Source organism: Mustelus asterias, chromosome 19, assembly GCF_964213995.1.
Source record: "Mustelus asterias chromosome 19, sMusAst1.hap1.1, whole genome shotgun sequence".
NCBI lineage: Eukaryota > Metazoa > Chordata > Chondrichthyes > Carcharhiniformes > Triakidae > Mustelus > Mustelus asterias.
In genome coordinates, this window is record NC_135819.1 from 67887117 (window position 1) to 67910056 (window position 22940).

Genomic DNA, 22940 nt, shown 5'->3' on the forward strand with positions numbered 1-22940 from the left:
AAATTCTAACTGCTGAACAAGTGAGAAAACAGGAGAGTTTCAGACCCTGTTTATTGAGTGAGGTTTAAAATGCAATCTAATGGCACTCAGTGCAAAAAAAGTGCCAGGATGCGATTCTCGCCAGTGGTGATCGGGGTGGGGGTAACTGCGTAGACTTGGTGGGGGGAGGGTGGCGATATCCGTGGAGCGGCTGTGGGGGGGAGAGACCAGAATAGGGGGTGATCAGAATGGTGGGGGGGATGGTCCCAATGTGCATGGGTCGAGTGGAGCGTGGACAGCTGGAGATCTCTCAAGCCTCCTGTGCTGTTCTCTCACCCCCACCCACCCCACGGATATCACCACCCCCTCACCAATTGCCCCGTCTGCAGAGCTGCTCCATTCCCACCCCAAGTCGTCACCCTTCTTTAGAGTTCCCTCCCACCCACCCTGATCACACCCCCAGCAGAGTTCCCCCCTTTCCTCCCACCCCGAGTTTCCCCCTTCCCTCCCATTCCAGCAGAGTTCCCTCCCTCGCACCCCGGCAGAGTTTTCATTACCTCCCTGTCATAGCTCCACCCACAGACTCTGCCCTATTCAGGTCCCACCCCATGGCACTGCCTCGGCACAGTTATGGTGCCTGGTGGGCAGTGCCAGGGTGCCAGAGGTGGCAGTGCCAGGGTGCCCAGTGGGCATTGTTAGGATGCCAGGTATGGCAGTGCCAGGGTGCCCAGTGGACACGGTTAGGGTGCCAGGCAGGCAGTATGAGCATTGCCCAGCCGTGCCCGCAACCACCCAGGGGGCTTCAATGGCCTCCAATCCCCCGACGAAGCCACCACATCTATTCTCCACATCCATGATTCTAGCCCGGGGGGGACCTCGACCGGTGAAGTGGTTAGGGTAAGTGATCCTGAATGACAGTGTCCAGAATTCATTAATGTTGTGCTAAACATCGACTTTGTGTCCTTTCTGGGCGTGGAGCTGATTTCACCGGCAAAGCAGGGCTGGTAAGATCAGGAGGAGTCATTTCTCATTTTTCGCCTCCCGCCCAATCTTACCACCTTGCCTCGCTGAAAGTCGGGTGGGATGAGGTTGTAAGACCCAGGTTTCTGCATCCAGCTAATCACAAAATAGAAAGCCATAGGATTCTAAACTCACTGATACGTAACTGCAATCACCTCTGTGCCACAGTGAGGCCCTAGAGAGCTGCCCACCAAATTACTGATGTATTGAGGTCTTCTTGTGAACATGCAGGGGATGCATGCACAGCAGGACATCCCAGTGATCACATTATTATTTATGTTTTATAAGTTTTTGTAGTTACGTTCTTCATTAGTTGTGCCTCTTTTTTAAAAATAGAGGGGAAATGTTTGATCAGCTTTTGAGTTGGTGAGCCTGGGCCAACTGAGTACCTCCTTACTATGGGACCCGGGTTCGATTCCCGGCTTGGGTCTCTGTCTGTGCGGAGTCTGCACATTCTCCCTGTGTCTGTGTGGGTTTCCTCCGGGTGCTCCAGTTTCCTCCCACAGTCCAAAAATCATGCTGGTTAGATGCCTCAGTTTTAAATTTATTTATTAATATCACAAGAACATGCAGACTATGCACAGACAATGACCCAAACCGGGAATTGAACGTGGGGCCCTGGTGTTGTGAGGCAGCAGTGCTAACCACTGTGCCACCATGCTGCCCTACCCGAACAGGCGCTGGAGTGTGGCAACTAGGGGATTTTCACAGTAACTTAATTGCAGTGTTAATGTAAACCTACTTGTGGCACTAATAAATAAACTTTTTAACTTTATTTTACAATAGAGTCCTACATTGCTGCAGGGGGGCTGATCTGTGAAGGTGATAGGGATCTGGTCCTGCAGCTAACCCTCCTGGCCAGCAGTGGGAGACATGCTACTCGCTGAGTGCCCCGGGGATAGTGAGGAGGGCGGGGCGAAGAGGTCATCGGAATCGGCCTGGAAATAACCGTATCCTCAGGTGAGACGGGCTGTGTGACTATGAGAGCTCACCTGGGCACAGGTAAGTGACGGCTGCCTCTCACTCACCTGGGCACAGGTAAGTGACGGCTGCCTCTCACTCACCTGGGCACAGGTAAGTGACGGCTGCCTCTCACTCACCTGGGCACAGGTAAGTGGCGGCTGCCTCTCACTCACCTGGGTGGCAGCTCAGGGACTAATGTTACTAAATTCTTCCACATAAAAAAAAAATGAACCCAATTAGCATATATATTTACCTTCAGTATTAACATTTAAATCCAAATTCCGATTTGAAAAGTAAGTATTTTAAGTAGGTCAAATGGTGTTTAAACTTGTTTGAAAAAGTTTTGCACTGGATCACTTGTCAGTCTTTTTCTGAAGAGTGAAGTTATTGTACATTATATTAAAACCGAGTTTTAAGAACTATTTTAAAATCTGATCAGCGACCCAGACATTAAGTCTTTGTTTATGTCCAGCCTATTTCGTGTTCAGAATTTTTTTTTATAAAGAAAGAACTTTTGGTGAATGTCAAACCATTTTGATCTAAATAGCTTTTGTTTTCTTCTTATCTCCTTTTCCTTCTCTCAGCTGCGTTGCAAACTCAGGCAGGAGGTTCCAATGCTATCTTGCATTTACTGCCCTGACCAAACAGATCCTTCCTCCATTTTCAATATTGATGTTATTATTAAAGAAGAATAGTGAAACAAAATGAACAATAACACAGATTTTAATGGCTCTGTGATATTTTTTTCAGAGTTGCTTTCCTTGTATTTCAGGAGATTAATGTCTGATTCGTGCAGACTCCAGAATGTTTCTGGAGGATTGGCAACCTTTGGCCTGACCTCCCATGCTGGAGGTGTGTATGTTGGATTGCATTGTGGTCCAGTGTCAAATTTTGTTTAGTATCACTTCTGTGAAGTGTCTTGGGGACATTCTGCAACATTAAAGGCAATATGTAAAGTTGTTTTGTGGTATTTTGCACGTCATGTACAAATTTCCAGGACCCATTCAATGGGGGCTGTTACCGCCAGCCCAATTGAAAACCAGATGTGGGTATAACATTTTTAAAACACACACCTTCACGTGCATGGGGATGGCATCACTGGATTACCTACAGCAGCAGAAACTCTAGATAACTTTCCTTTCTCTTTCCATCTCCCTGTCTACTGCAGGAACTCATTGACCAATTGTAAAGCTGCAAGTATTGTCCTGATTGAGGTCCTGGAACTCAGCACAGGCCTAAGAGCCCTTTCCCATTTGTGAGTTTGGGTAGAGTATGTGGCAAGCTGCTGAATTCTGGGCTTCTTCAGGACTGAGCGTGCCTTTCCGTTTTTGTATGCAGGGAAAGTGTAGATTTGGCTGGTGGGTTAACACGGTTCCTTAGATGTTTGCCTCTGCAGGTCATGTTTTAAAAGATTAGCCATAATGTTGAAAAAACATTGGAAAACTATGTTCTCTCGTGGAGAGGAGATGATAGAGCTTGTGAAGATCACAATGTTTGGCATATAATTCTGTGGGTTATTGATGGTAACTTTTTTTTCTCTCCAATGTCTAATTGTGAATTTTGCTTGCAAGGAAGATGCAAGATTGAAATATGATTTTGTTTCAAGAATCCTGACCTGGCTGTTTTTGCTTTAAGGATGAAAGAGTGGTGGATCCAGGTTGCACTTCTTGCTGCACCGCTCCTTGCTGTCTATCTTAACCTTCCTCCTCCAAGTCTTTCACCATCCCTCTATTCATGGAGAATGGTTGGAACATTCTTTACCTTCAAAGACCACCGCATATTTTACAGAGGTGAGGGCTTTGCATGATATGACAATGATCTAACAAAATGACAGATGGCTTAGCTCTGTTCTTAATGTTCTGACAATGTGGCTTTAATGAATCTGCAATTGTGCTATATGTAAATGTTTATACCCATTGCTCTGTATGTGTCATAAATAGGAATGTTTGTCTTGGGTTGGCTTGTACCTCTGAAAACACTTTTATTTTGGCTTTTCAGGAAAATACTGTTGAAAATGCGTCATGCGTGTTCTCAAAGTTATGATACCCGTGAGATTAGTCATACTCTCTTGATCAGGAGTTAGTTATGATAAAGTCTTTCTTTGAGCACAGTGTGTTTCAAATGAAAAGCTGCATGATGCGAGCAGCTCAGCAAATATGTTGAAAATTGTACCTGAAGTTGTGCCATTTTATGTTGAGAGGAGACTTTGATCATCTGCAATAATCACCAGCTTCCTGACTCAGTAAGAAACCCTCTGTAGCAAAGCCTTCATTGTAAACATTAGGATGGAGAGGCATTAATTTCAAGCTAATTTCACCCAAATATGTCGTGTTTCATTAGGGCTTAATGATGGCATGTAGCTACTTTAAGAATTTGATCCAGAGCAACCTTTGTCATCCACCTTGTGGCTGGGCCCAAAGTGTGTCTCTTGGGAAGAAAGCTGCACATGGACAAGTGAGGAAATAGTAACTAAAAAGCAAAATACTACAGACCTCCGATCAGAAATAAAACCGAAAGTGACACAAAAGCACAGCAGGTCTGGCAGCATCTGTGGAGAGAGAAACAGAGTGACGTTTCGAGTCTAATATGACTCTTCTTTGGAAACTCTTCTGGATAAGGCGGGGGAGGGTCATATAGTGGAGTCACTGGACTTGTAACCCAGAGGCCCAGGGCACCAGGACTCTGGGAACACAGGTTCAAATCCCACCATGGCAGCTGGTGTAGTAAATTTTGAATCGAAAGCTCATCCCAATTATGGTGAAAATGGCATTGATTGTCGTGAAAACACGTCTGGTTCACTAATGTCCTTTAAGGAAGGAAACCTTCCATCCTTACCTGGTCTGGCCTGCATATGACTCCAGACCCATGACAATGTGGTTGACTACCCCCTGATGTGTTTAGCTCAAGGGAGATTAGGGATGGGCAACAAATGCTTGCCTTGCCAGTGATGCCCACATCCCACAAAAGAATATAAAAAGGATTTTTAATGAGCTTTTCCAATACTTTCAGCTTTTGTTTTAGATAACACTTCAATTTACATTCCAACTTATCACTGAATTATCTCAGAGTTTAACAGAATTAATTATTTTGAGGTTTAGTTATTTATGTTGATAAATGGGGCAAATATTTGTGCAAAGCAGTGTCCCACAAACAGCAATAAGATGAATGAATCTGTTGTTTTTGATAATTTAGAGAGGAATGCTGGCGCAGATTTCTGCTTGTCTTCAATTAGTGCAATGGGGCCTCTAACCTATACCTTAACCAATGGAACCGATCGATTTCCTCTTGAGATATTTAAATGTGATCTGCATGTGAATTTCAGATTCCTTGGGTGCTATCGGCAGTTCCGACATAGTGATCCTGTTGCATGGCTTCCCGACATCAAGCTATGACTGGCACAAGGTAAGAGGTAGAGTAGAAGAATGCCAAGACTTGGTCAAATTTTAAAAATTGTTTTCCCTCCGTTTGATTTTAATGTGGGACAGGGGGGCTGCGACTTTGAAGAGTGAGCACGTGTTGTGGATAAAATATTTTTTTCAAGTTTTATTTATTAATGTCACAAGTAGGCCTACATTAACACTGCAATGAAGTTACTGTGAAAATCCTCTTGTCGCCACACTCTGGCGCCTGTTGGAGAATTTAGCATGGCCAGTGCATCTAACCAGCACACCTTTCATACTGTGGGAGGAAACCAGAGCACCCGGATAAAACCCATACAGACATGGAGAGAACGCAGACTGACATAGAGACAGGACCAGAGTGAATGCAGTGGAGGTTTAAGACAACTACTTCCGTTGTCAAAATATCTAAAATCCTAGAGTATTGAGCTTTGATATTCCAGTTGATAGGATGGCAGCAGGGACTTAGCTGATTATTGCTCAGCTTTCCTAGGAAGGGTGTAATAGGCCAGGATTTTTATTTCTAATTGCTACTGGAAACCAATACAGCCTCAATCCTAGAGTACTTTTACAAATAAAGTTTTAATTTTGAAATGAACGGAAGTAATCAATGGGATCTTTTTATTTGAGCAGTATCCTCTATAGCACCTAAAATGTGTCACTAGCCCACCTCATTGAATGTTGGAGAGCATTAAAATGGATTGTAATCTGCTTTTTGTTTTAGATCTGGGAAGGTTTGACGCTGAGGTTTAATCGCGTTATCGCACTAGATTTTCTTGGCTTTGGATTCAGCGATAAACCTGTGAGTTTTCTGGTCACTGAGGAATATTTAGTTTCTTTGCTTAAGGGTCAGCCCTTTAAGTGGCAGACATAACTCATAGTCTGCAGATTGTTGACTGGTTGTCAACTGTAGATTTTTTTATTTGCATTAAACTAATAGGGAGTGAGTTTCTGCTCGTTTCCGCTAGTTTGACCAGCACAATTTGAGCAAAATCAGCTGAACCCAAGTAAAAAAAAACCTGAGAATTTAAAAGATAGATGAGTTACAACTAAAATTACTTGTGTTTTTAGAGATTTTTTTAATGCTGGTTCAGGATTCAATTTCCCTGAATCAGGCCTCCCAACCCGCCACACCCTTCAAGTTAATATTATGAGATTTGGTTTGGAAAACTCTTCAGATTAGGTGTGCTTTTTGAAGATTTTTCAGATAAAATGATTTAATTTACTAAGAAATTGGCTGGCACACAGCAATGAAAGTAGTAAACGATTCAGTATAGTCATTTAAATTCATTTTCAGTGACTTTAAGTCAGGTAACTCAAATCGAGGATTGGGCACCCTTAATAAACATGCTTAATTTTGGTGATAAATCTATTCTCAGCTATATTAATCAATCTGCACCAGGTTACCACTCTTAAATACTTTATAATGGAAATAACAAAAAATAAACCACTACATTCTACTATGATGCCAGATTGCGCTGGTTCATGGAAGATTTTAACTTCTGTGACTTTGCAAATGCCCATGCCATTATTTATCCCTCAATCAACATAAAACAGACTATCTGGTCATTATTTCATGACCGCTCTTGCACAAATTCACTGTCGCATTTCCAACATTAAAACTGTGACTATACTTCAAAATGACCTCGTTGACCCTGAAACACTTTGGGTCTCCCTGATGCCGTGAAAAGCGATTATATAAACGCAAATTTGATTTCTCTCTGACTCTCATTCATGGGTCATATGCATTGCTGTTCATTGGCAATGGACCTATATACTTCAAATCAGTAATTCACTGGGAGAAACTCTTCAAAATGGCTGAATGTAATTATGCCTTTATGCTGTTAATGATGTCTTTACGTAGTTGCAAGTATTGTCCTGTATTATATCTATTTTGGCAAGTGATTGGGGGTGTTCGTTATTGGGAATGCATTTGCTCTTCACTAGAGGCTGCACAGATACTCCATCTTTGAGCAGGCAGATATTGTCCAGCGGCTAATGGTGGAACTCGGCCTTGCTCAGCAGAAGATCAACATCCTGGCCCATGATTACGGAGACACCGTCGCACTGGAGCTGTTGTACAGGTTATCACTTTAAAATTGAGTGGCATTTGGGGTGGGGCAAGTCATGGACTCAGCAATAATGTTGTGTATTTTTTCAAAAATTGCATATGCAGAGATCCTGGTGAGGTTATGTTTCACTGGTGCCAGCATTGCCCTCTGAGTGCTTTATTAGCTGTTCTCTTCAGGCATGGTGTTCGCTTGTGTAAAATCTATGCCTGCCTTTAGCTGGTGTTCAGCAAGTTATTTGGATTGTGATCAGCAGAGAACTTGTCTGTTTTTCACCTTTTCTCTGAGCAGTTTTAAGGCATTGCCGCACCAATGTTGCTGCCTTATTGAGATCATAACTGGGCATAGACCATGGATCAAACCTAAATGAGGTTGTATTGCTGAGCACTAGCCTCAGGCAAAGACTGATTGGGCCATTGATTGTAGCGCGGCACGTAACTGCCTCTGCTGATGGATGCGGCCACTGTTCCTGAGCAAGAATGTTTGGCTGAACTGCCCAGGTGATCCTGTTTTCCAGACTCCATTGGTGTTAGTCCTGGTCTGAGGCCAGCATCTATAATAGAACCCATGTCTATTGTAACTGTAGTAAATTCCACTATAGAAAGTTTCACAGTTCGTGATTGAACATTATCTCTCCTGTTTTGTTAGGTCTGAACACAGTAAACCTGGACATCTGATGATTAATAGCCTGTGTTTGTCAAATGGAGGTATTCAGCTATTTGCTTATCTTATTAAAATGATTAACCCCAATTTATATAATTTCCGATTAGAGCTTACTTCATATTCTTTGTAATAATTTCAGGAATTTTTCCAGAGACAAACCACCCAAGGTTTATACAGAAGGTCCGTATCTTATCCATTTTTTAAAAACATAAATTAATTATATTGTGTTGAGCTCAAATAAGAGCTGAATATGTCATAGATACATTTATGTGGAAGTTATATAAGCACATGAAACAGAAAGAAGTTTACTTATTAGTGTCAGTAGCTTACGTTAACACTGCAATGAAGTTACTGTGAAAATCCCCTCGTCGCCACACTCCGGTGCCTGTTTGGGTACACTGAGGGAGAATTTAGCACGGCCATTGCACCTAACCACCACATCTTTCAGAATGTGAGAGGAAACTGGAGCACCCGGAGGAAACCCACGCAGACACAGGGAGAACATGCAGACTCTGCCCAGTGACCCAAGCCGGGAATCAAACCCAGGTCCCTGGTGCTGTGAGGCAGCAGTGCAAACCACTATGCCAGCGTGCTGCCCTAGAAGGATGTGTTGACAGGGTGAAGTGAATAGAACAGGAAAAGCTCATAGGGAGCATGAACACCAACACTGACCAGTTGGACTGAATGAGTTGACATCACAGAAACAGGCCATTGTAATGTGCTGATGTCTTGAAGCCTTAAAGCACCAGTTTCCTGTCAGTAATGTTAAACACAGCAAGCGGTAAAACCACAGCAGGGAACGGACAAGGTTGTAGGATGCAAAAGTGCTGCCAGCGTTGTAATATTTGGCAATCATGAATGTTCATTCAGGATGAGTAAAGATGAGCTGCAGCAGTTATATACACCCCGCCTGTCTCTGGGTTGTGAAGAGGATGCAGAGATGCTTCAGCATGATTTGGACAGGCTGAGTGAATGGGCATATGCATGGCAGATGCAGTATAATATGGATAAAGGTGAGGTTATCCACTTAAAATAGGAAGGCAGATTATTATTTGAATGGGTGTAAATTGTGAGGTGGATACTCAGTAAGACCTTGCTGTCCTTGTTCATCAGTCTCTGAAAGTAAGCATGCAGGTACAGCAGGAAGTAAAGAAGGCAATGGTATGTTGGCTTTCATAGCGAGAGGATTTAAGTGTAGAAAAAGGGATGTTTTACTGCAATTGTATAGGGAGTTGATGAGGCCACACCTGGAATATTGTGTGCAATTTTGGTGTCCTTATCTGAGGAAGGATGTCCTTGCTATTGAGGAAGTACAGTGAAGGTTTACCAGACTGATTCTTGGGATATTCATTGAGTTTAGAAGAGTGAGAGGGGATCCCATAGAAACTTATAAAATTCTAACAGTGTTAGACTGTGTAGATTCAGAAAGAATGTTCCCAGTGGTGGGGGAGTCCAGAACTAGGGGTCATAGTTTGAGGATAAGGGGTAAATCTTTTAGGACTGAGGTGAGAAGAAATTTCTTTATCCAGAGAGTAGTGCATTTGTGGAATTCACTACCATAAAAGTAGTTGAGGCCAAAACATTGCGTGATTTCAAGAAGGAATTAGATATAGGCCTAGGAGCTAAAGGAATCCAGGGATACGGGGTGGGTTGGCGGGGGGAGGGGGCGGGGAGAAGAATCAGGATATTGAATTTGATGACCAGCCATGATCATGAATGGCGGAGCAGACTCGGAGGGATGAATAGCCTACTCCTGCTTCTATTTTCTATGTATGTTTCCATCTAAGAGATGTATGCTGATTCAGTGTTGTTCACTGTGGAGCAAATCAAGAACAATTAATCGACAGCTTGAGGGGAATAGTACTTTAACCATTTCTTTTTGTTGTTGTTCCATCTATGTTTTCAATGGAGGCTAGCAGAATTTAAGCAATGTGTTAACATTTGAATCACTTTGTTCTTCCAAATCTCTTTCCCTACGCACCCTTCCTTCCTCTCCCTGTGTCACCAGTTGCTGGAGTATGGTTCCATTGAATGGGAGCTGCCCAGTTCTTCGCCCTAGTGTCTATTCTTCTTGTTAGTCCTGGCATTGGTCTTGGCAGACTACTTAAGCATCCAAATATACAAAATAGGAACAGAAGAAGGCCATTCGACCCATTGAGCCTGCTCTGCCATTCAGAAAGATCATGGCTGGTCTGTTTCTGTTTCAAATTCCACATTCCCAGCTACCCCCAATATCCTTTGATTCACTTGCCTAACCTGAATCTATCTATTTCTGCTTTAAAAATATTCAATGACCCTGCCTCCACTGCCTTCTAAGGCAGAGAGTTCCAAAGTCACACAACTCTCTGAGAGAAGAAAACTTACTTAGTCTCTGTCCTAAAAGGGCAACCCCTAATTTTAAAACAGTGTCCCCTCGTCCTGGACTCGTCCATAAGAGAAACATCCTTCCAGGTCCAGTTTGTCAAGACCATTCAAGATCATAGAAATCATAGAAATCCTACAGTACAGAAAGAGGCCACTTGGCCCATCGAGTCTGCACCGACCACAATCCCACCCAGGCCCTACCCCCATATCCCTACATATTTACCCACTAATCCCTCTAACCTATGCATCTCAGGACATTAAGGGCAATTTTAGTATGGCCAATCAACCTAACCCGCACATCTTTGGACTGTGAGAGGAAACTGGAGCACCCGGAGGAAACCCACGCAGACACGAGGAGAATGTGCAAACTCCACACAGGCAGTGACCCAAGCCGGGAATCGAACCCAGGTCCCTGGAGCTGTGAAGCAGCAGTGTTAACCACTGTGCTACCATGCCTCCCTTGTATACTTGATCTTGTATACTTCAATCAAGTCACCCCTCACTCTTAACTTCAGTTGAAACAAGCCCAGTCTGTCCAACCTTCTTTATAAAACAACCATTCAAGGTATCAATCTAGTGAACCTCCTCTGAACTGCATCTAATGCATTTACAACCTTCCTTAAATAAGGAGCCTAAACTGCACACACTATTCCAGATGTGGGCTCACCAATGCTCTGTATAACTGAAACACATCACTCTTACTTTTGTTCAATTCCTTTCATAATAAAGGATAGTAGTCCATTAGCCTTCTTAATTACTCGCTCTACCTGCATACTAATTTTTGTGACTCATGCATTGGAACACCACTCTGCCCCGTTGGACACAAGGGAAGTAAAAAGCCAAGTCTCCTATTTCTAATAAGCAGCCACTGATAGGCCAAGTACAACCAAAATCTGGATTGAGCTTCAGTGTATCTGTTGACCACGTCCTCCAATCATGTCATAAGGAGGTTGCAGATGGATATCGATTCTGCAGTTGTTCTCCATTTAATTAATACTCTGCTTTTTTATTCCTCCTGCCAAAGTGAACTTCACATTTTCCCACATTTTACTCCATCTGCCAGAATGTTGCCCATTCACTCAATCTATCGATATCCATCTGCAACCTCCTTATGACATGATTGGAGGACGTGGTCAACAGATACACTGAAGCTCAATCCAGATTTTGGTTGTACTTGGCCTATCAGTGGCTGCTTATTAGAAATAGGAGACTTGGCTTTTTACTTCCCTTGTGTCCAACGGGGAAGAGTTGTGGCATCTTACTGTTGACAGCAACTGAGATCAGATAACTCTGCACAGACTGTACTTGGGATCTTGTTGCTGACAAGATCAGAGATGATCTAATTGGAGGATTGTACCTGGTTCAAGACTCAAAGGCTTCCTCCTGGGTTTGCTTTCTGTGGAATTTTATATCGCTAATATTATTAATGGAGAAATTTTAGTATTTCCATATTTTATCTACCTGGGCTTCACATTATTTTTGACATATATTCACCCTCATTCTCTGAAATAAGTACTACATTGTTTCTCTAACAACATATGCAATAGGATTTGAAATTGGGAGTGAAATAGGTTGCATGGTGGCTAGCACTGCTGCCTCACAGCACCAGGGACCCAGTTTTGATTCCCAGCTTGGGTAAGTATCTGTGTGGAGTTTGCGCGTTCTCCCCGTGTTTGTGCGGGTTTCCTCCGGGTGCTCCAGTTTCCTCCCACAGTCCGAAAGATGTGCTGGTTAGGCGCATTGGCCATGTTAAATTCTCTCTGTGTATCCGAACAGGCACCGGAGTGTGGCGATTCAGGGATTTTCACCGTAACTTCATTGCTGGGTTGATGTAAGCCTACTTGTGACTAATAAATAAATAAAAACAAAAGTTATTGTTCTCTTCAATTATAACGAGTTAATGTACCATGGCATGGCTCACTGTTTGGTAAATGGTTATAAGTTTTGTACCTATAAGGGATGTTGAATTGATTTGGGACAGAGACTTCAGAAACTTGTTCCACAGAGCCATGTAATGAGCAGAACCTGAAATAACATTGTGATAGCTAACAGCAATAAAGGAATGGCAAATGCAGACAGCACTGATAAATATTAATACAAAAATCTAACAGGAATTATGACTACAAGGAATGAAGTTTATGGACCACACGTGACACTCTACTTGGGATTTCTCGTAATATATTTGGATGTTTCTTCTTAACATCCAGTAAAGAATCGGGCAGTTGAACCCGAACGTTTAAAAATACCTGTAAGTGCCTTTTTAAAAAATTAAGATATGAGCAATAGGTTTCTAAATTAAATTCATAATTCTTTCCTTTTCTTTACAACAGCTACTCAAAGACAGTGGGTGCTTTTCACCAATCTTTACCAGACTTATGAACTACTACTTCTTTTCAAAAGGGTGAGCTCTGCAGCTGTGTGCATTTGGCATAACTTGGATTAAAGCCAGTGGGGAACAGAAATGAACGGATCCCCTCTGAACAAGAATTGGACAGTGTTAGTTCCATTCGCTCAATCCACTCAGTTTAATCTCTTTGCACAAACAAGGCAGTACTGACTTGAATGTGAGAGCCAAATTGCTGATTACAATACTTCCAATAAGTTTGTGGGAACATTGTCTTTAATTCACTCTCAGTGAAAAAAGTTGGTGTGATATACTTTAATATAGTAGTGAAATAAGGGACACATATTGTAAGCCTGGCTCAGTTGGACTCTCTTGTTGGAAGTCCTACTTTAAGAGCATAATCTAGTCCAGTATTGCAAAATATCCTGCCCATTGAATCAGATGTTAATATGAGGCCAACTCCACATCTCTTATTAAAGATTCAGATAGTTTCACCAATACATAGATTAGCTGGCATTTATTGCCCATCCCTACTGATAGAACTATGTGGCTTCCTCAGCCACATCAGAGGGCAGAAAGAATCAGCCATGTTGGTGTGAGATTGGAATTACGTTCCCTGAAGGACATTAGTGAACTAGTTGTGATTTTTAACGACAACCCGAAAGCTTTCATGGTCACACTTATTAACTCTTTTTGTCAAAAATGGAACTTTGGCCTGTGATTAAATTTTCTAAAGGAATATTTACTTTGGATTTTTCCAGAATCAGTGCAGTGTTTGGACCCCACACACAGCCCACAAATGCAGAGTACTGGGACATGTGGACCATGATCCGGATCAATGATGGGAACCTGGTGATGGACAGGCGAGTGAAGCACCGAAAGCCTTTCAATTTCCATGTTCTGTTCACAGCTTGCTGCAAGGCATAATGCTCCAGGTTCCAGTTAGTCTTTGGCTGTAGGCAACCCAAGTGTTGTTTTATTGTACTGTTGTATTTACTGTTGCTCAGAAATTGGCACTTTTGCTGTCTCTCAAAATTGTAGCAACCAGGCAGCTAATCGCACTACATGTGGTAAATGTAAAGGCTCGTGGGATGTTGTAGGATGTAGGCTGCATCATATGGTGTTAATTGTGCAAACGTTCCAGAATTTGTGAGAGAATCTGTGCCAAGCACACCTTGTCTGTTAATTGGTGTTTTATATATGTGTGATCTTTCTTCTACTTGAAGCCTCCCATTTTTCTCCATCATCAATACTACTATTGATAAAGATCATTAGAACTTTCCTCTTATTGTTACAAAGCTGCAAAAACATCATCTGAAAAAATACTTCTCCCATTATCCTGCCTCCTGAGCATTTTTAACATGCAGTGAATCTGAACTGAGTCATGGCCCTTTTCCCAGCATTCTTCATATGGTTGAAGGCCAGATGAGTTAAACCAAGTGATTGGATGACTCAGAGGTTTCTCTTTATTTGATTATGGGATGTGGGTGTTACTGACAAGGTAGGTATTTGTTGGCCACTCTTAATTGCCCTTGAGAAGGTGGTGGTGAGCCGCCGTCTTAAACTGCTGCAGTCCATCTAGTGCAGGTACAGGGTGCTGCTGGGAAGGAAGGAAGTCCCAGCATAATGACCCTGCAACAGCATGGCTGCAGTTGTGTTTTAAAAGTCTGAAGATGGTAAAGATTGGATGAATGAATAAATGTAAGGACTGTCAAGGTTATGGGGAAGGAGGAGTCAGAACAGGCAATAATGCATTACATTTTCAATTCAACAAAGAGAAGCAGATTACTGACTGCTGCTACAGTGAAGAAAGAAATCTTATAAATGGCCAACAGAATGAGACATGGCCCAGTAGAAGCTGATTAATTGAGCTGAATGCCTAATGGGTTTAAAATATCAGAGTAATTAAAGTGCAATACATCTGATAATTGGCCAAATCAAAACTTTCAGTTCAGCAGGTTCTGTGCTCTGTTAATATGCTAACTAAATATGTACTGGGTGGTTACATTTCCTAATGACCTGATTACACTCTGCCAATTGGTCTAAATGTTACTTGTAGTTTATTGTGCTACAGTGTTTTTACTTGGCATGCAGTATCATTCCTTAGGCTCTGCACTGTGCCACAGAGGTAAGGATTCCTTAGCCTTTCCCACGGGGTCAATTCTTGCAGAATTGTGCTTGTGTGAAAAAGTGCCTAACATGCAACACCTAGTGCCATGTAGGTAAATATGTCCAAAACATAAAGCCAAATACCTGGTGAGGAACTGCATTGAGTGTTACTAGGTTAATTACAGATAATCCAATGATGTAGGCAAACATGCTTTCTCCCTGAGCTGCTAGGACTTTGCAAATGTGCCAAGGAAGCTGCTGGGTCAAGGCTGTACAATACAGATTTAACTCAGAGGTGAAATGCGGATTATTACTAATCCTTTCATCAGTGGAGGAGTTGAGTTGGTAGAATTTAAAATAGAGCTGATTGTCCATGGCCTGTGGAAGGTTGGTCCAAAAAGTTTTTCTTTTTCTTTTTCTGTGCTTCTTAACATTATTTTGTTTACATCTTAATTCAAAGTTTCTCAATTCAAATAATTTGATCATTCATATTTTAGCAATAAGCACAAATGTTTTATTATTTACATTGCTTAGTTCAAATTAATTTAAAATCCAATGTTGTAAAGCATAAGGAATTACCAGGAGCATATTATGATTGGGACAGGCTTACTAATATTTATGACCTGAAGTATTAAAAGAGATTCTGGGTGAATCCTTAAAAGGGAGCTGGATTCTGCCTGGAATGGAAATTTGAGACCTAGAGAAAGATTAATGAGGCTCTGATCTTTCCCCTCCTCACCAAGGAGTAGGATAAGAGGGTTAATGTTCCTTAAAGTAGAATATAAACAAGTAGTTCAGGCAAGAATTCTGCTGGAATAATTATGAAATTTGAATGGAGTAGACTCGATGGGCCAAATCACCCTGGACTTCCTTACATGGTGGGAGCTGAGAAATAAAAATAGGGAAGGCAGAGAGAATCACAGTCAGCTGGCACACTGCTGCTGCCTGTTTCAAATGGATGCAGCACCAAGGAATCCTTTTCTCTACTCCCAGTGCATCCAATTCTGGAAAATGTAATTGAAATGCAGATATTACTTGGTCAAGAGAGGAAAATAAATGACAACTCGGATTAAATACCTAATGCTGATAGTGCCTGTATTAAAATGATGAAACACTAAGGCAGTGTTTTATTGTGTGGGTGAGGTTCCAGAAGATCATAGAATGAGGGATGATAAAAGGAGACAGTTGGAATGAGAAAGAAGCAGGCAAAGATTGAAGGCTCGAGAAACAGAAATAACGTGCAGGTGGTTACAAAGAAATTTCCCCTTCATGTAAGGCAATCTGGGTGGTGTGCATTCTCATCCCATGTAGAGCACCAGTTCATTTAATAAAAATATATTTCATTGCCATATTGACCCAACTCTTAAAACTCAGTATAACATACTATAATTTAATTCTTTTTCAGTGTTTTGCAGTTTATTAATCAAAGATGGAAGTACAGAGATCGATGGGTAAAAGCCCTGACTTCGACTTCTGTTCCATGTATGTTGAACAAAATGTGCTTCATATTAACAGAACGTAATGAACAATTCTGATACATGAGGTGTTTACACATAACCCTGAAGTCGGTAAAACCATGCCTTTTTTGCTGCCAGTATATTTCTTGTGTCAGATTTTAAACTTGTGGGATTAATGCGTGGTGTAGTACTGCAGCACACAGACCAGGGATATCATGGATTCGATTGCAGCTGTGCTGATTTAGCTAATCTCAGTAGCAGTATTGGTCAAGAAAGGATTGATTTCTGCACCCTGGGTTAGGAGCAACAAATGATTCATCCAGATTGCTTGCTCTTTAGTGACTCCTTTTGGCTGGAGTTATTGTTGGTGGGTCTCTGAGTATTAAATGCATACTGTTTGAGTTAATTTTATTCCAACAGTTCCAATTGCAGCAGTTTGTTAGCTCTAATTAAACCAACAAAATGTTAAGCCTTTCCTGAATATATCTTGTTCCAATGTAATATGAATGTTCTTGTGATTCCTTGTAAGACTTGATTGTTAGTAACTAATACAGATAGCTGCAGTGACTGAATAAATGAAAAAACACCTAATATCTAACTTTTGTTGCAGTGCATTTAATCTATGGACCGCTGGATTGTGTGAACCCTCATCCTGAGTTTCTGGACCTCTATCAGTAAGTGGTGGTAATTTTTATCTTCTACAACATTTACTTAAACAATTGGAACAAACAAGAATTGTCTTCATCCCTTTAAATCTTTGCTATATATTGTGGATTGAGATCTGTTATGAAGTTGGACAGGAATATAGAAAACTAAACATTTTCTTGTAGGAAGGTCAAGGGAATGTGGAGCATGGGTGTATGTAGAGTTGATAGGATTAGATCAAACCAGCGGACTTAGAAAAAGACTTAGGGCATCTCAGTAATGGGAATATGGAAGGCTTATCTCATCTGTACTCATCTTTCAATGTCCAAACAAACTTTTAGTGGAAACAATATAATGTTAGGATACATAACCTGAAAAGTGGAAAAGGAAGTTTCATTAAAATTTTAAGTGTATTGATCTGACCTGATCATACTTTGTGTTCATTTTTTAGTTAGTACGTGACAAGAAAGATAACTTGTTGGATGGAGAATAGAACAATGAGCCTTATCCCGTGTATGAAAGAGATGAACCATGAGGAAAAACTTTACACTATGGAAGAGGTAGCAAAGAATGCTTCACTGAACCTTATCAGTAATAAGATGTATTAAAAAAGGTGAAGACATTATTATTTGAGGTGTACCAAGTAAATAGGAGCCAAGGACTCATTGCTGTCTGTAGAACCTGGCAGTTCCCAACTGTTTTATTCCCCACATTAAGTACATAGCGTGCTTTGGCACATCACGAAAACCACTATAAAATGTGAATTATTTGTTCTTTGCTCAGGCAGTCACCTTAGAATAGAGGGTAGGGTCAAGAATAACAATCCCGATTTAATTGATGTTTGTTGTCTTAGTTCAAAGCGGCTGCCACGTATGTGTGCGCAGAGTGTTAACCTAACTGGAAAAGTCTCATTCCTGTTCCCAAGACAACACGGTCCCTGCTTTAAGTATATTGTAGTATAAGTACTTCCTCAAAGATAATCATCCTTTAAAGAATATGGAGCACACTGTGTCAACAGAGGGTCTATTGATTGCACTGTCACCTTTGAGCCAGGAGGTGCTGGATTCAAATCTCACTCCAGGACCTGAACACAATAATCAAGGCTGACATTTCAGTGTGAAGTACTGAGGGGCACCATCTTTCAGCTGAAATGGTGAACCGAATTTGTCCCCCCCCAAATGAACATAAAAGAACCCCCAGCACTTGTTTAAAGAAGAGCAGGGGAATTATCCCTGGTGTCTTCACCAAATATTAATTCCTCAATTAACATCTGAAAGGCATCCGGTCAATATCACTTTGCTGTTTGTGGGAGCTTATATGAAAATTGGCAGCCTCATTTCCTACATTGCAACAGTGAACTACACTTCAAAAGTACTTTATTGGCTGTGAAGTTCTTTGGGACATCTGGTGTTAGTGAAAGGTGCCAAATTAATTTAAAAATATTCTTTCATGGGATGTGAGCGTCACTGACAGCATTTATTGCCCATTCCTAAAGGGATGAGAAGGTGGTGGGGAGCTGCTTTCTTGAACCGCTGCACTCCATCTTTTCATCCAGTCAGTGCAAGTCTGTCTTTTTTTAAAATGTTCCCTCATACAGTGAAACCTCAGCTGATTAGACATGCAGGTGTTAGTCCTGCTCACAGTTAAAAATTGTTCATTTGGGTCAAGAAGTCATTTTAAAACAACAAATCGCTGCTATTCCTGCAGCAATATTACATGCTGCTTAGTGAAATTTAATGGTTCACTTGTAGTTGTTGATTGAAAGAGCAGATGGCAGCTCTTCTGGGTAGGTCTAAGCAGAAAGATTCTCTACTTTAGACAATTGTTTGCTTTCAGGAAATTGGTACCGAAGTCGACAGTGTCAGTTCTTGATGACCATATCAATCATTACCCTCAACTCGAGGACCCTTTGGGTTTCGAACAAGCCTACATTAACTTCATCAACTCCTTCTGAATTGACAGTTACAGCACTGGATCATGACCATTCTGGACTAGTAAACGTTCATCAGCTGCTTCTGCATAATGAGAATTCTGGTAACAAACTGGATTCACTATAGGCCAAATGAAAAAGTTAAATGCTGGAAACCTGAAATAAAACCCCAGAAACTTTGAAAATGCACATCAGATGAATCAGCACCTGAAAGAGAAGGTTAGGTCAATGTTTTAGGTGGAACTTTTGTCACGAGATCACGACATCCAAGGTGTTAAACCTTTCGGATGCTGAACAACCAACTATGCATTTGTTATTTTCTGCTTTGATGTTTTGTCTTTCTGTTTTAAGTGTGATAATTCAATGTGGAGATTACTTTATGTGATTCAATGTGGAGATTACTGTAACACCCATCAGTTACACACATCCGACCAATTATTATTGCAAATAGTTTCTTATACATATAACCTATGGACAATTCTTGTCAGAACAGGAACACTTCCAGTTTTAGAATCATACATTTTTGTTTGTTTGGATGAGGCACATAACCCTCACCCGTTTACTGACGCAGCTTTTGAAAAAGTTAAATGCCCTTCGGCAAACTGTTTTTCTACGTTCTGTGATAAGGGGTGACCTGGTAGCGGTTTGTAAAATTATGAAGGGACTAGATACTGCAGACATGGAGAAAATGTTTCCACTTATGGTGAGGGCAGGGCAGAGATTGGGAGGAGCCAAAAACAATGGAGAATTCAGAGAAACTTCTTTACCCAGAAGTATTAAAATGGGGAACATACCACCAAATGGAGTAGTTGAGAGGAATAGCATGGATGCAGTTAAACAAAAACATGAGGGTGAAAAAAAAATAGAAGGGTTTGCTATAGGGTTAACTGAAGCAGGGTGGGAAGTTGTTTACTTGGAACATAAAACACTGGCACAGATAATTGGGCAGAATGGTCCGTTTCTTATTGTCCCTTGTACAAAACTTCTATGATACCAATGTTTAGCATGATTAAGCTGTACACCTACACCTGCAGACTTGGTAAGCTTTTTTCACACAGCTTTGTGGAACAGGAATGCAGGAAATTGGATCAGTGCAGTCATTCATTTCACATGTTCTTATTGTGTGACATTCTGTGCCAGAACTAATTTGTGTAATTTTCCCTCAAATTACACTTACTTTCCATCAGATACATTTTATTATTTCAGTTCATGCTAGCTAAATTTGACAAGTAAAAGTGGTGATCTACTGATGAATCTTATATTCTTCGTGGGGCAATAGGGTTTAGATTATGACAGGATATATAGACTAGGTTTGCAATCTGTTTGAACAGAAGATTAGGAGTGATCTAATTGAGTTTCAATTTTTTTCAGTGGGAGAGTTCAGAACAAAGGGATATAACTTTAAAATTACAGCTGGGCTATTTGGGGGTGATATCAGAAAGCACTTACCCCACAAAGTGGAGTAGACATCTGTTCAAGCTAGGGAATCACTTGAAAATTTAAAGCTGTGATTGATTTATTTCTGTTTGTTGTTATGGTAAATGATCTAATTGAATGGTGTAATAGACTCGAGTGGCAAATTCCTGTTTCTATATATTTTTCACCAAAATTCAGACTCCTGCTTACTCAGCAGTTAAATCTCTGATTTGAATTATCATTTTGTTGGGTGATGGAAAGATGATTTATTTGTTAGTTAGAAATGTTTCCAGAACTCTCCTGCGGCCCCACAGCAATCCAAGTTTCCACACGCAAAAAAACCCTTTTCCTTGCTGACTAATTGTAACCCAGGTCAAAGTCTTACATGTACATATGTTGGTGCACACCGGCTTATAATCTTTGCTTTTCTTCCTTATTTTCTTCATAGTTGGATATCAAATAACAATAATTGGGATTAAAGAGATTGTGAATTCTCAAATGCAATGCCAATTAGCCTCTGAACTGGAAGCATAGGTTAATGTTTTAGGTGGGATCCTTTTAAAATAAGCATTAATTTTCATAATCAAGTTGCACATTTTGAAAACATGTTGCAGGATGCACCCGCTATTATTTGATAAGTCTGTTACATGATTGCTACAGAAATATTTTGAGTACCATTTCAATAAGACCCACTGCACATAATAGTTAAATCCATTGAAACTCTATAAAGGCCAAGATTTGCCCAGTGCACCCATATCCCAGACAACCTTAGTATTTGGCACATTCTTCAAAAAATCTCATCTAATGCATGCTATTTCCTCTTTAACCTCCAAGCTCAAATTACTTTGATAGTTGCATCTCTGATTTCTTGTTTTGTTTCTTCCAAACTCTATAAATATTTGATCTACACACACTTCCCTAATCAGACTATTCCAGAAACAGAAAATCCTTGCATCTCGCAATCTCTTCTCTCCTTTTCTCTTACCGAAGAAAGATGTCACCTAAACTAAATACCTTTTCCTCTTTACCATTTTCATCCATGGGTAGTGTTCTACACTATGGATCTTGGTCTTTCACTGGGGTTAACGGAGGGGAAAATAAAGCATTAATTTGAACAAAAGGTTCTGTTACATAAAGGTCCATGAAGCCTTGTATAAGAATTTGGACCAACTCAGTCTCACCCTGCAGTGATTGAAAGTTTTGGACTCTGTTCATTGGGAGTCCAACATGTTACTGTACTACAATTGCATTTCATTCCCATTCTGTTAAAGATTATGCTATGTAGATTGTCACTGGATATCGGTACTTTTACAATGTGGTGTTTTTGTGCTGCCTGAATGGAGCTCCTACTGTGCCCAGCCACAGTGCAAGAATATTCAAAAAATGTTTCCAATGGATATTTCATCTAAACCTTATTGAAACTGGTTTTGCAGAAATTTTGTACACTTCACACAATTGCAAATGCAAAGATCATAGTTTATCTTTATTTTAGTAAATAAAGGTAGTTTCACAAAAAAACATGTATTTTTAATTATATGGACAGTCTTAACACTTGACACCGAAACTGTAAACATCTGTTAGTCTCACAAAATGAAGGAATATTCAGACACTAGTCTGAGTATCAACTTTTAATCAAGCAGCATCACATTGGTGATAACCCTGACGGACCAAGAAAAACTTCACCTCCTTACCTAAACTGGTCCCTATTAGAGTCAAGTAGTTCAAAATGTATGTGGGGGATACTGAAATGAGTTAAACCAATGCGAGTTTAACCAACAGAAACCAGGATGACATCCACAGCTATCTCTGCCTCACTTCGGACCGTCACCTGCATTGTGACTCCATCTGCCATTGCTAATCTGGCACGTACAAGGATGTCATAGCCACCTCTGAAAACACCTGCAATAAGATGGACACCATGGTTTAAAATATAAACATAGGAAAATTAGTATAAAAAGAGAGAATGCAAGGCAAAGCTTAAAGTGACCTACTCCATATTATAAAGTTAGAACAAAATAACAAGATCGATCCGATTATATTCTGGAAATAAAATACAGTAAAATCAGTCCTCCTGGCAGACGACTATCCTTCACATGCCTTAATCTGCATCACATCCAAAACTGCAGCCTGTAAACTATCCTGCACTAAAGTCCCAGTCACCCATCACCCCTGCACTCACTGACTTACATTGGCTCCTGGTCTTTTAATGCTTCAAATCTAAAATTCCCATTGTCATGTTTAATCCTTTCACGCATTCACCACGTACCATCTTTACAAGTTGCTCCAGCAACACAAACCTTTGAGAACTCTGTTCCTCTAACTCTCCGTTCATCCCACATTGGCAACTATGTCTTTAGTTGTACAGGTCCTAAACCGTAGCTCTGTAATTTCCTCCCTAAACCTCTACACCTCCCCTCTCCTTTAAGGTTCTCCATAAGTCACATCTTTGTTCAAGCTTTTAGTCAGCCCACCTAATATTTCTTCTTTGGATTAGTGTCCAGTTTTGACTTCTTATGAAGTACTTTGGCATGTCGTCTAAAGGCACTACATGAATGAAAAAACCTTTTAAACTTAGTTACTCAG

The 22940-nt window shown here is 40.9% G+C and overlaps 2 protein-coding genes across 6 annotated transcripts in view; one reads left to right on the forward strand and one right to left on the reverse strand.

The window, feature by feature from the left end:
• Positions 1 to 1911: 1911 nt before the first annotated feature.
• Positions 1912 to 21868, forward strand: mest (mesoderm specific transcript). Of its 5 annotated transcripts, none has more exons than XM_078235814.1 (12): positions 1912 to 1959; positions 3598 to 3752; positions 5285 to 5364; positions 6085 to 6162; positions 7308 to 7444; positions 8078 to 8136; positions 8232 to 8272; positions 12787 to 12857; positions 13562 to 13663; positions 16315 to 16391; positions 16977 to 17040; positions 18848 to 21868. In XM_078235814.1, the coding sequence occupies exons 2-12, from the start codon at positions 3599 to 3601 to the stop codon at positions 18963 to 18965; spliced, it is 981 nt and encodes a 326-aa protein (XP_078091940.1). In that variant the 5' UTR covers positions 1912 to 1959; position 3598; the 3' UTR covers positions 18966 to 21868. The 5 variants fall into 5 exon arrangements, with proteins under 5 accessions (XP_078091940.1, XP_078091945.1, XP_078091943.1 ...); XM_078235819.1 differs by lacking the exon at positions 18848 to 21868 and adding an exon at positions 17463 to 17475 and having other exon boundaries at positions 1918 to 1959; XM_078235817.1 differs by having other exon boundaries at positions 1946 to 2001.
• Positions 21822 to 22940, reverse strand: part of copg2 (COPI coat complex subunit gamma 2) — a 49222-nt gene continuing 48103 nt past the window's right edge. The window contains exon 24 of the mRNA XM_078235813.1: positions 21822 to 22256. Within this exon, the coding sequence (XP_078091939.1) occupies positions 22126 to 22256 (131 nt within the window). The 3' untranslated portion in view covers positions 21822 to 22125. The remainder of the gene's footprint in view (positions 22257 to 22940) is intronic.

Excerpts from the sequence above, each read along its gene's own strand:
- mest (XM_078235814.1), top strand. The coding sequence starts at position 3,599 with ATGAAAGAGTGGTGGATCCAGGTTGCACTTCTTGCTGCACCGCTCCTT. Across the intron at positions 6,163-7,307 it reads TTGGATTCAGCGATAAACCT|AGGCTGCACAGATACTCCAT; the intron begins GTGAGTTTTCTG and ends GCTCTTCACTAG. Across the intron at positions 16,392-16,976 it reads GACTTCGACTTCTGTTCCAT|TGCATTTAATCTATGGACCG; the intron begins GTATGTTGAACA and ends CTTTTGTTGCAG.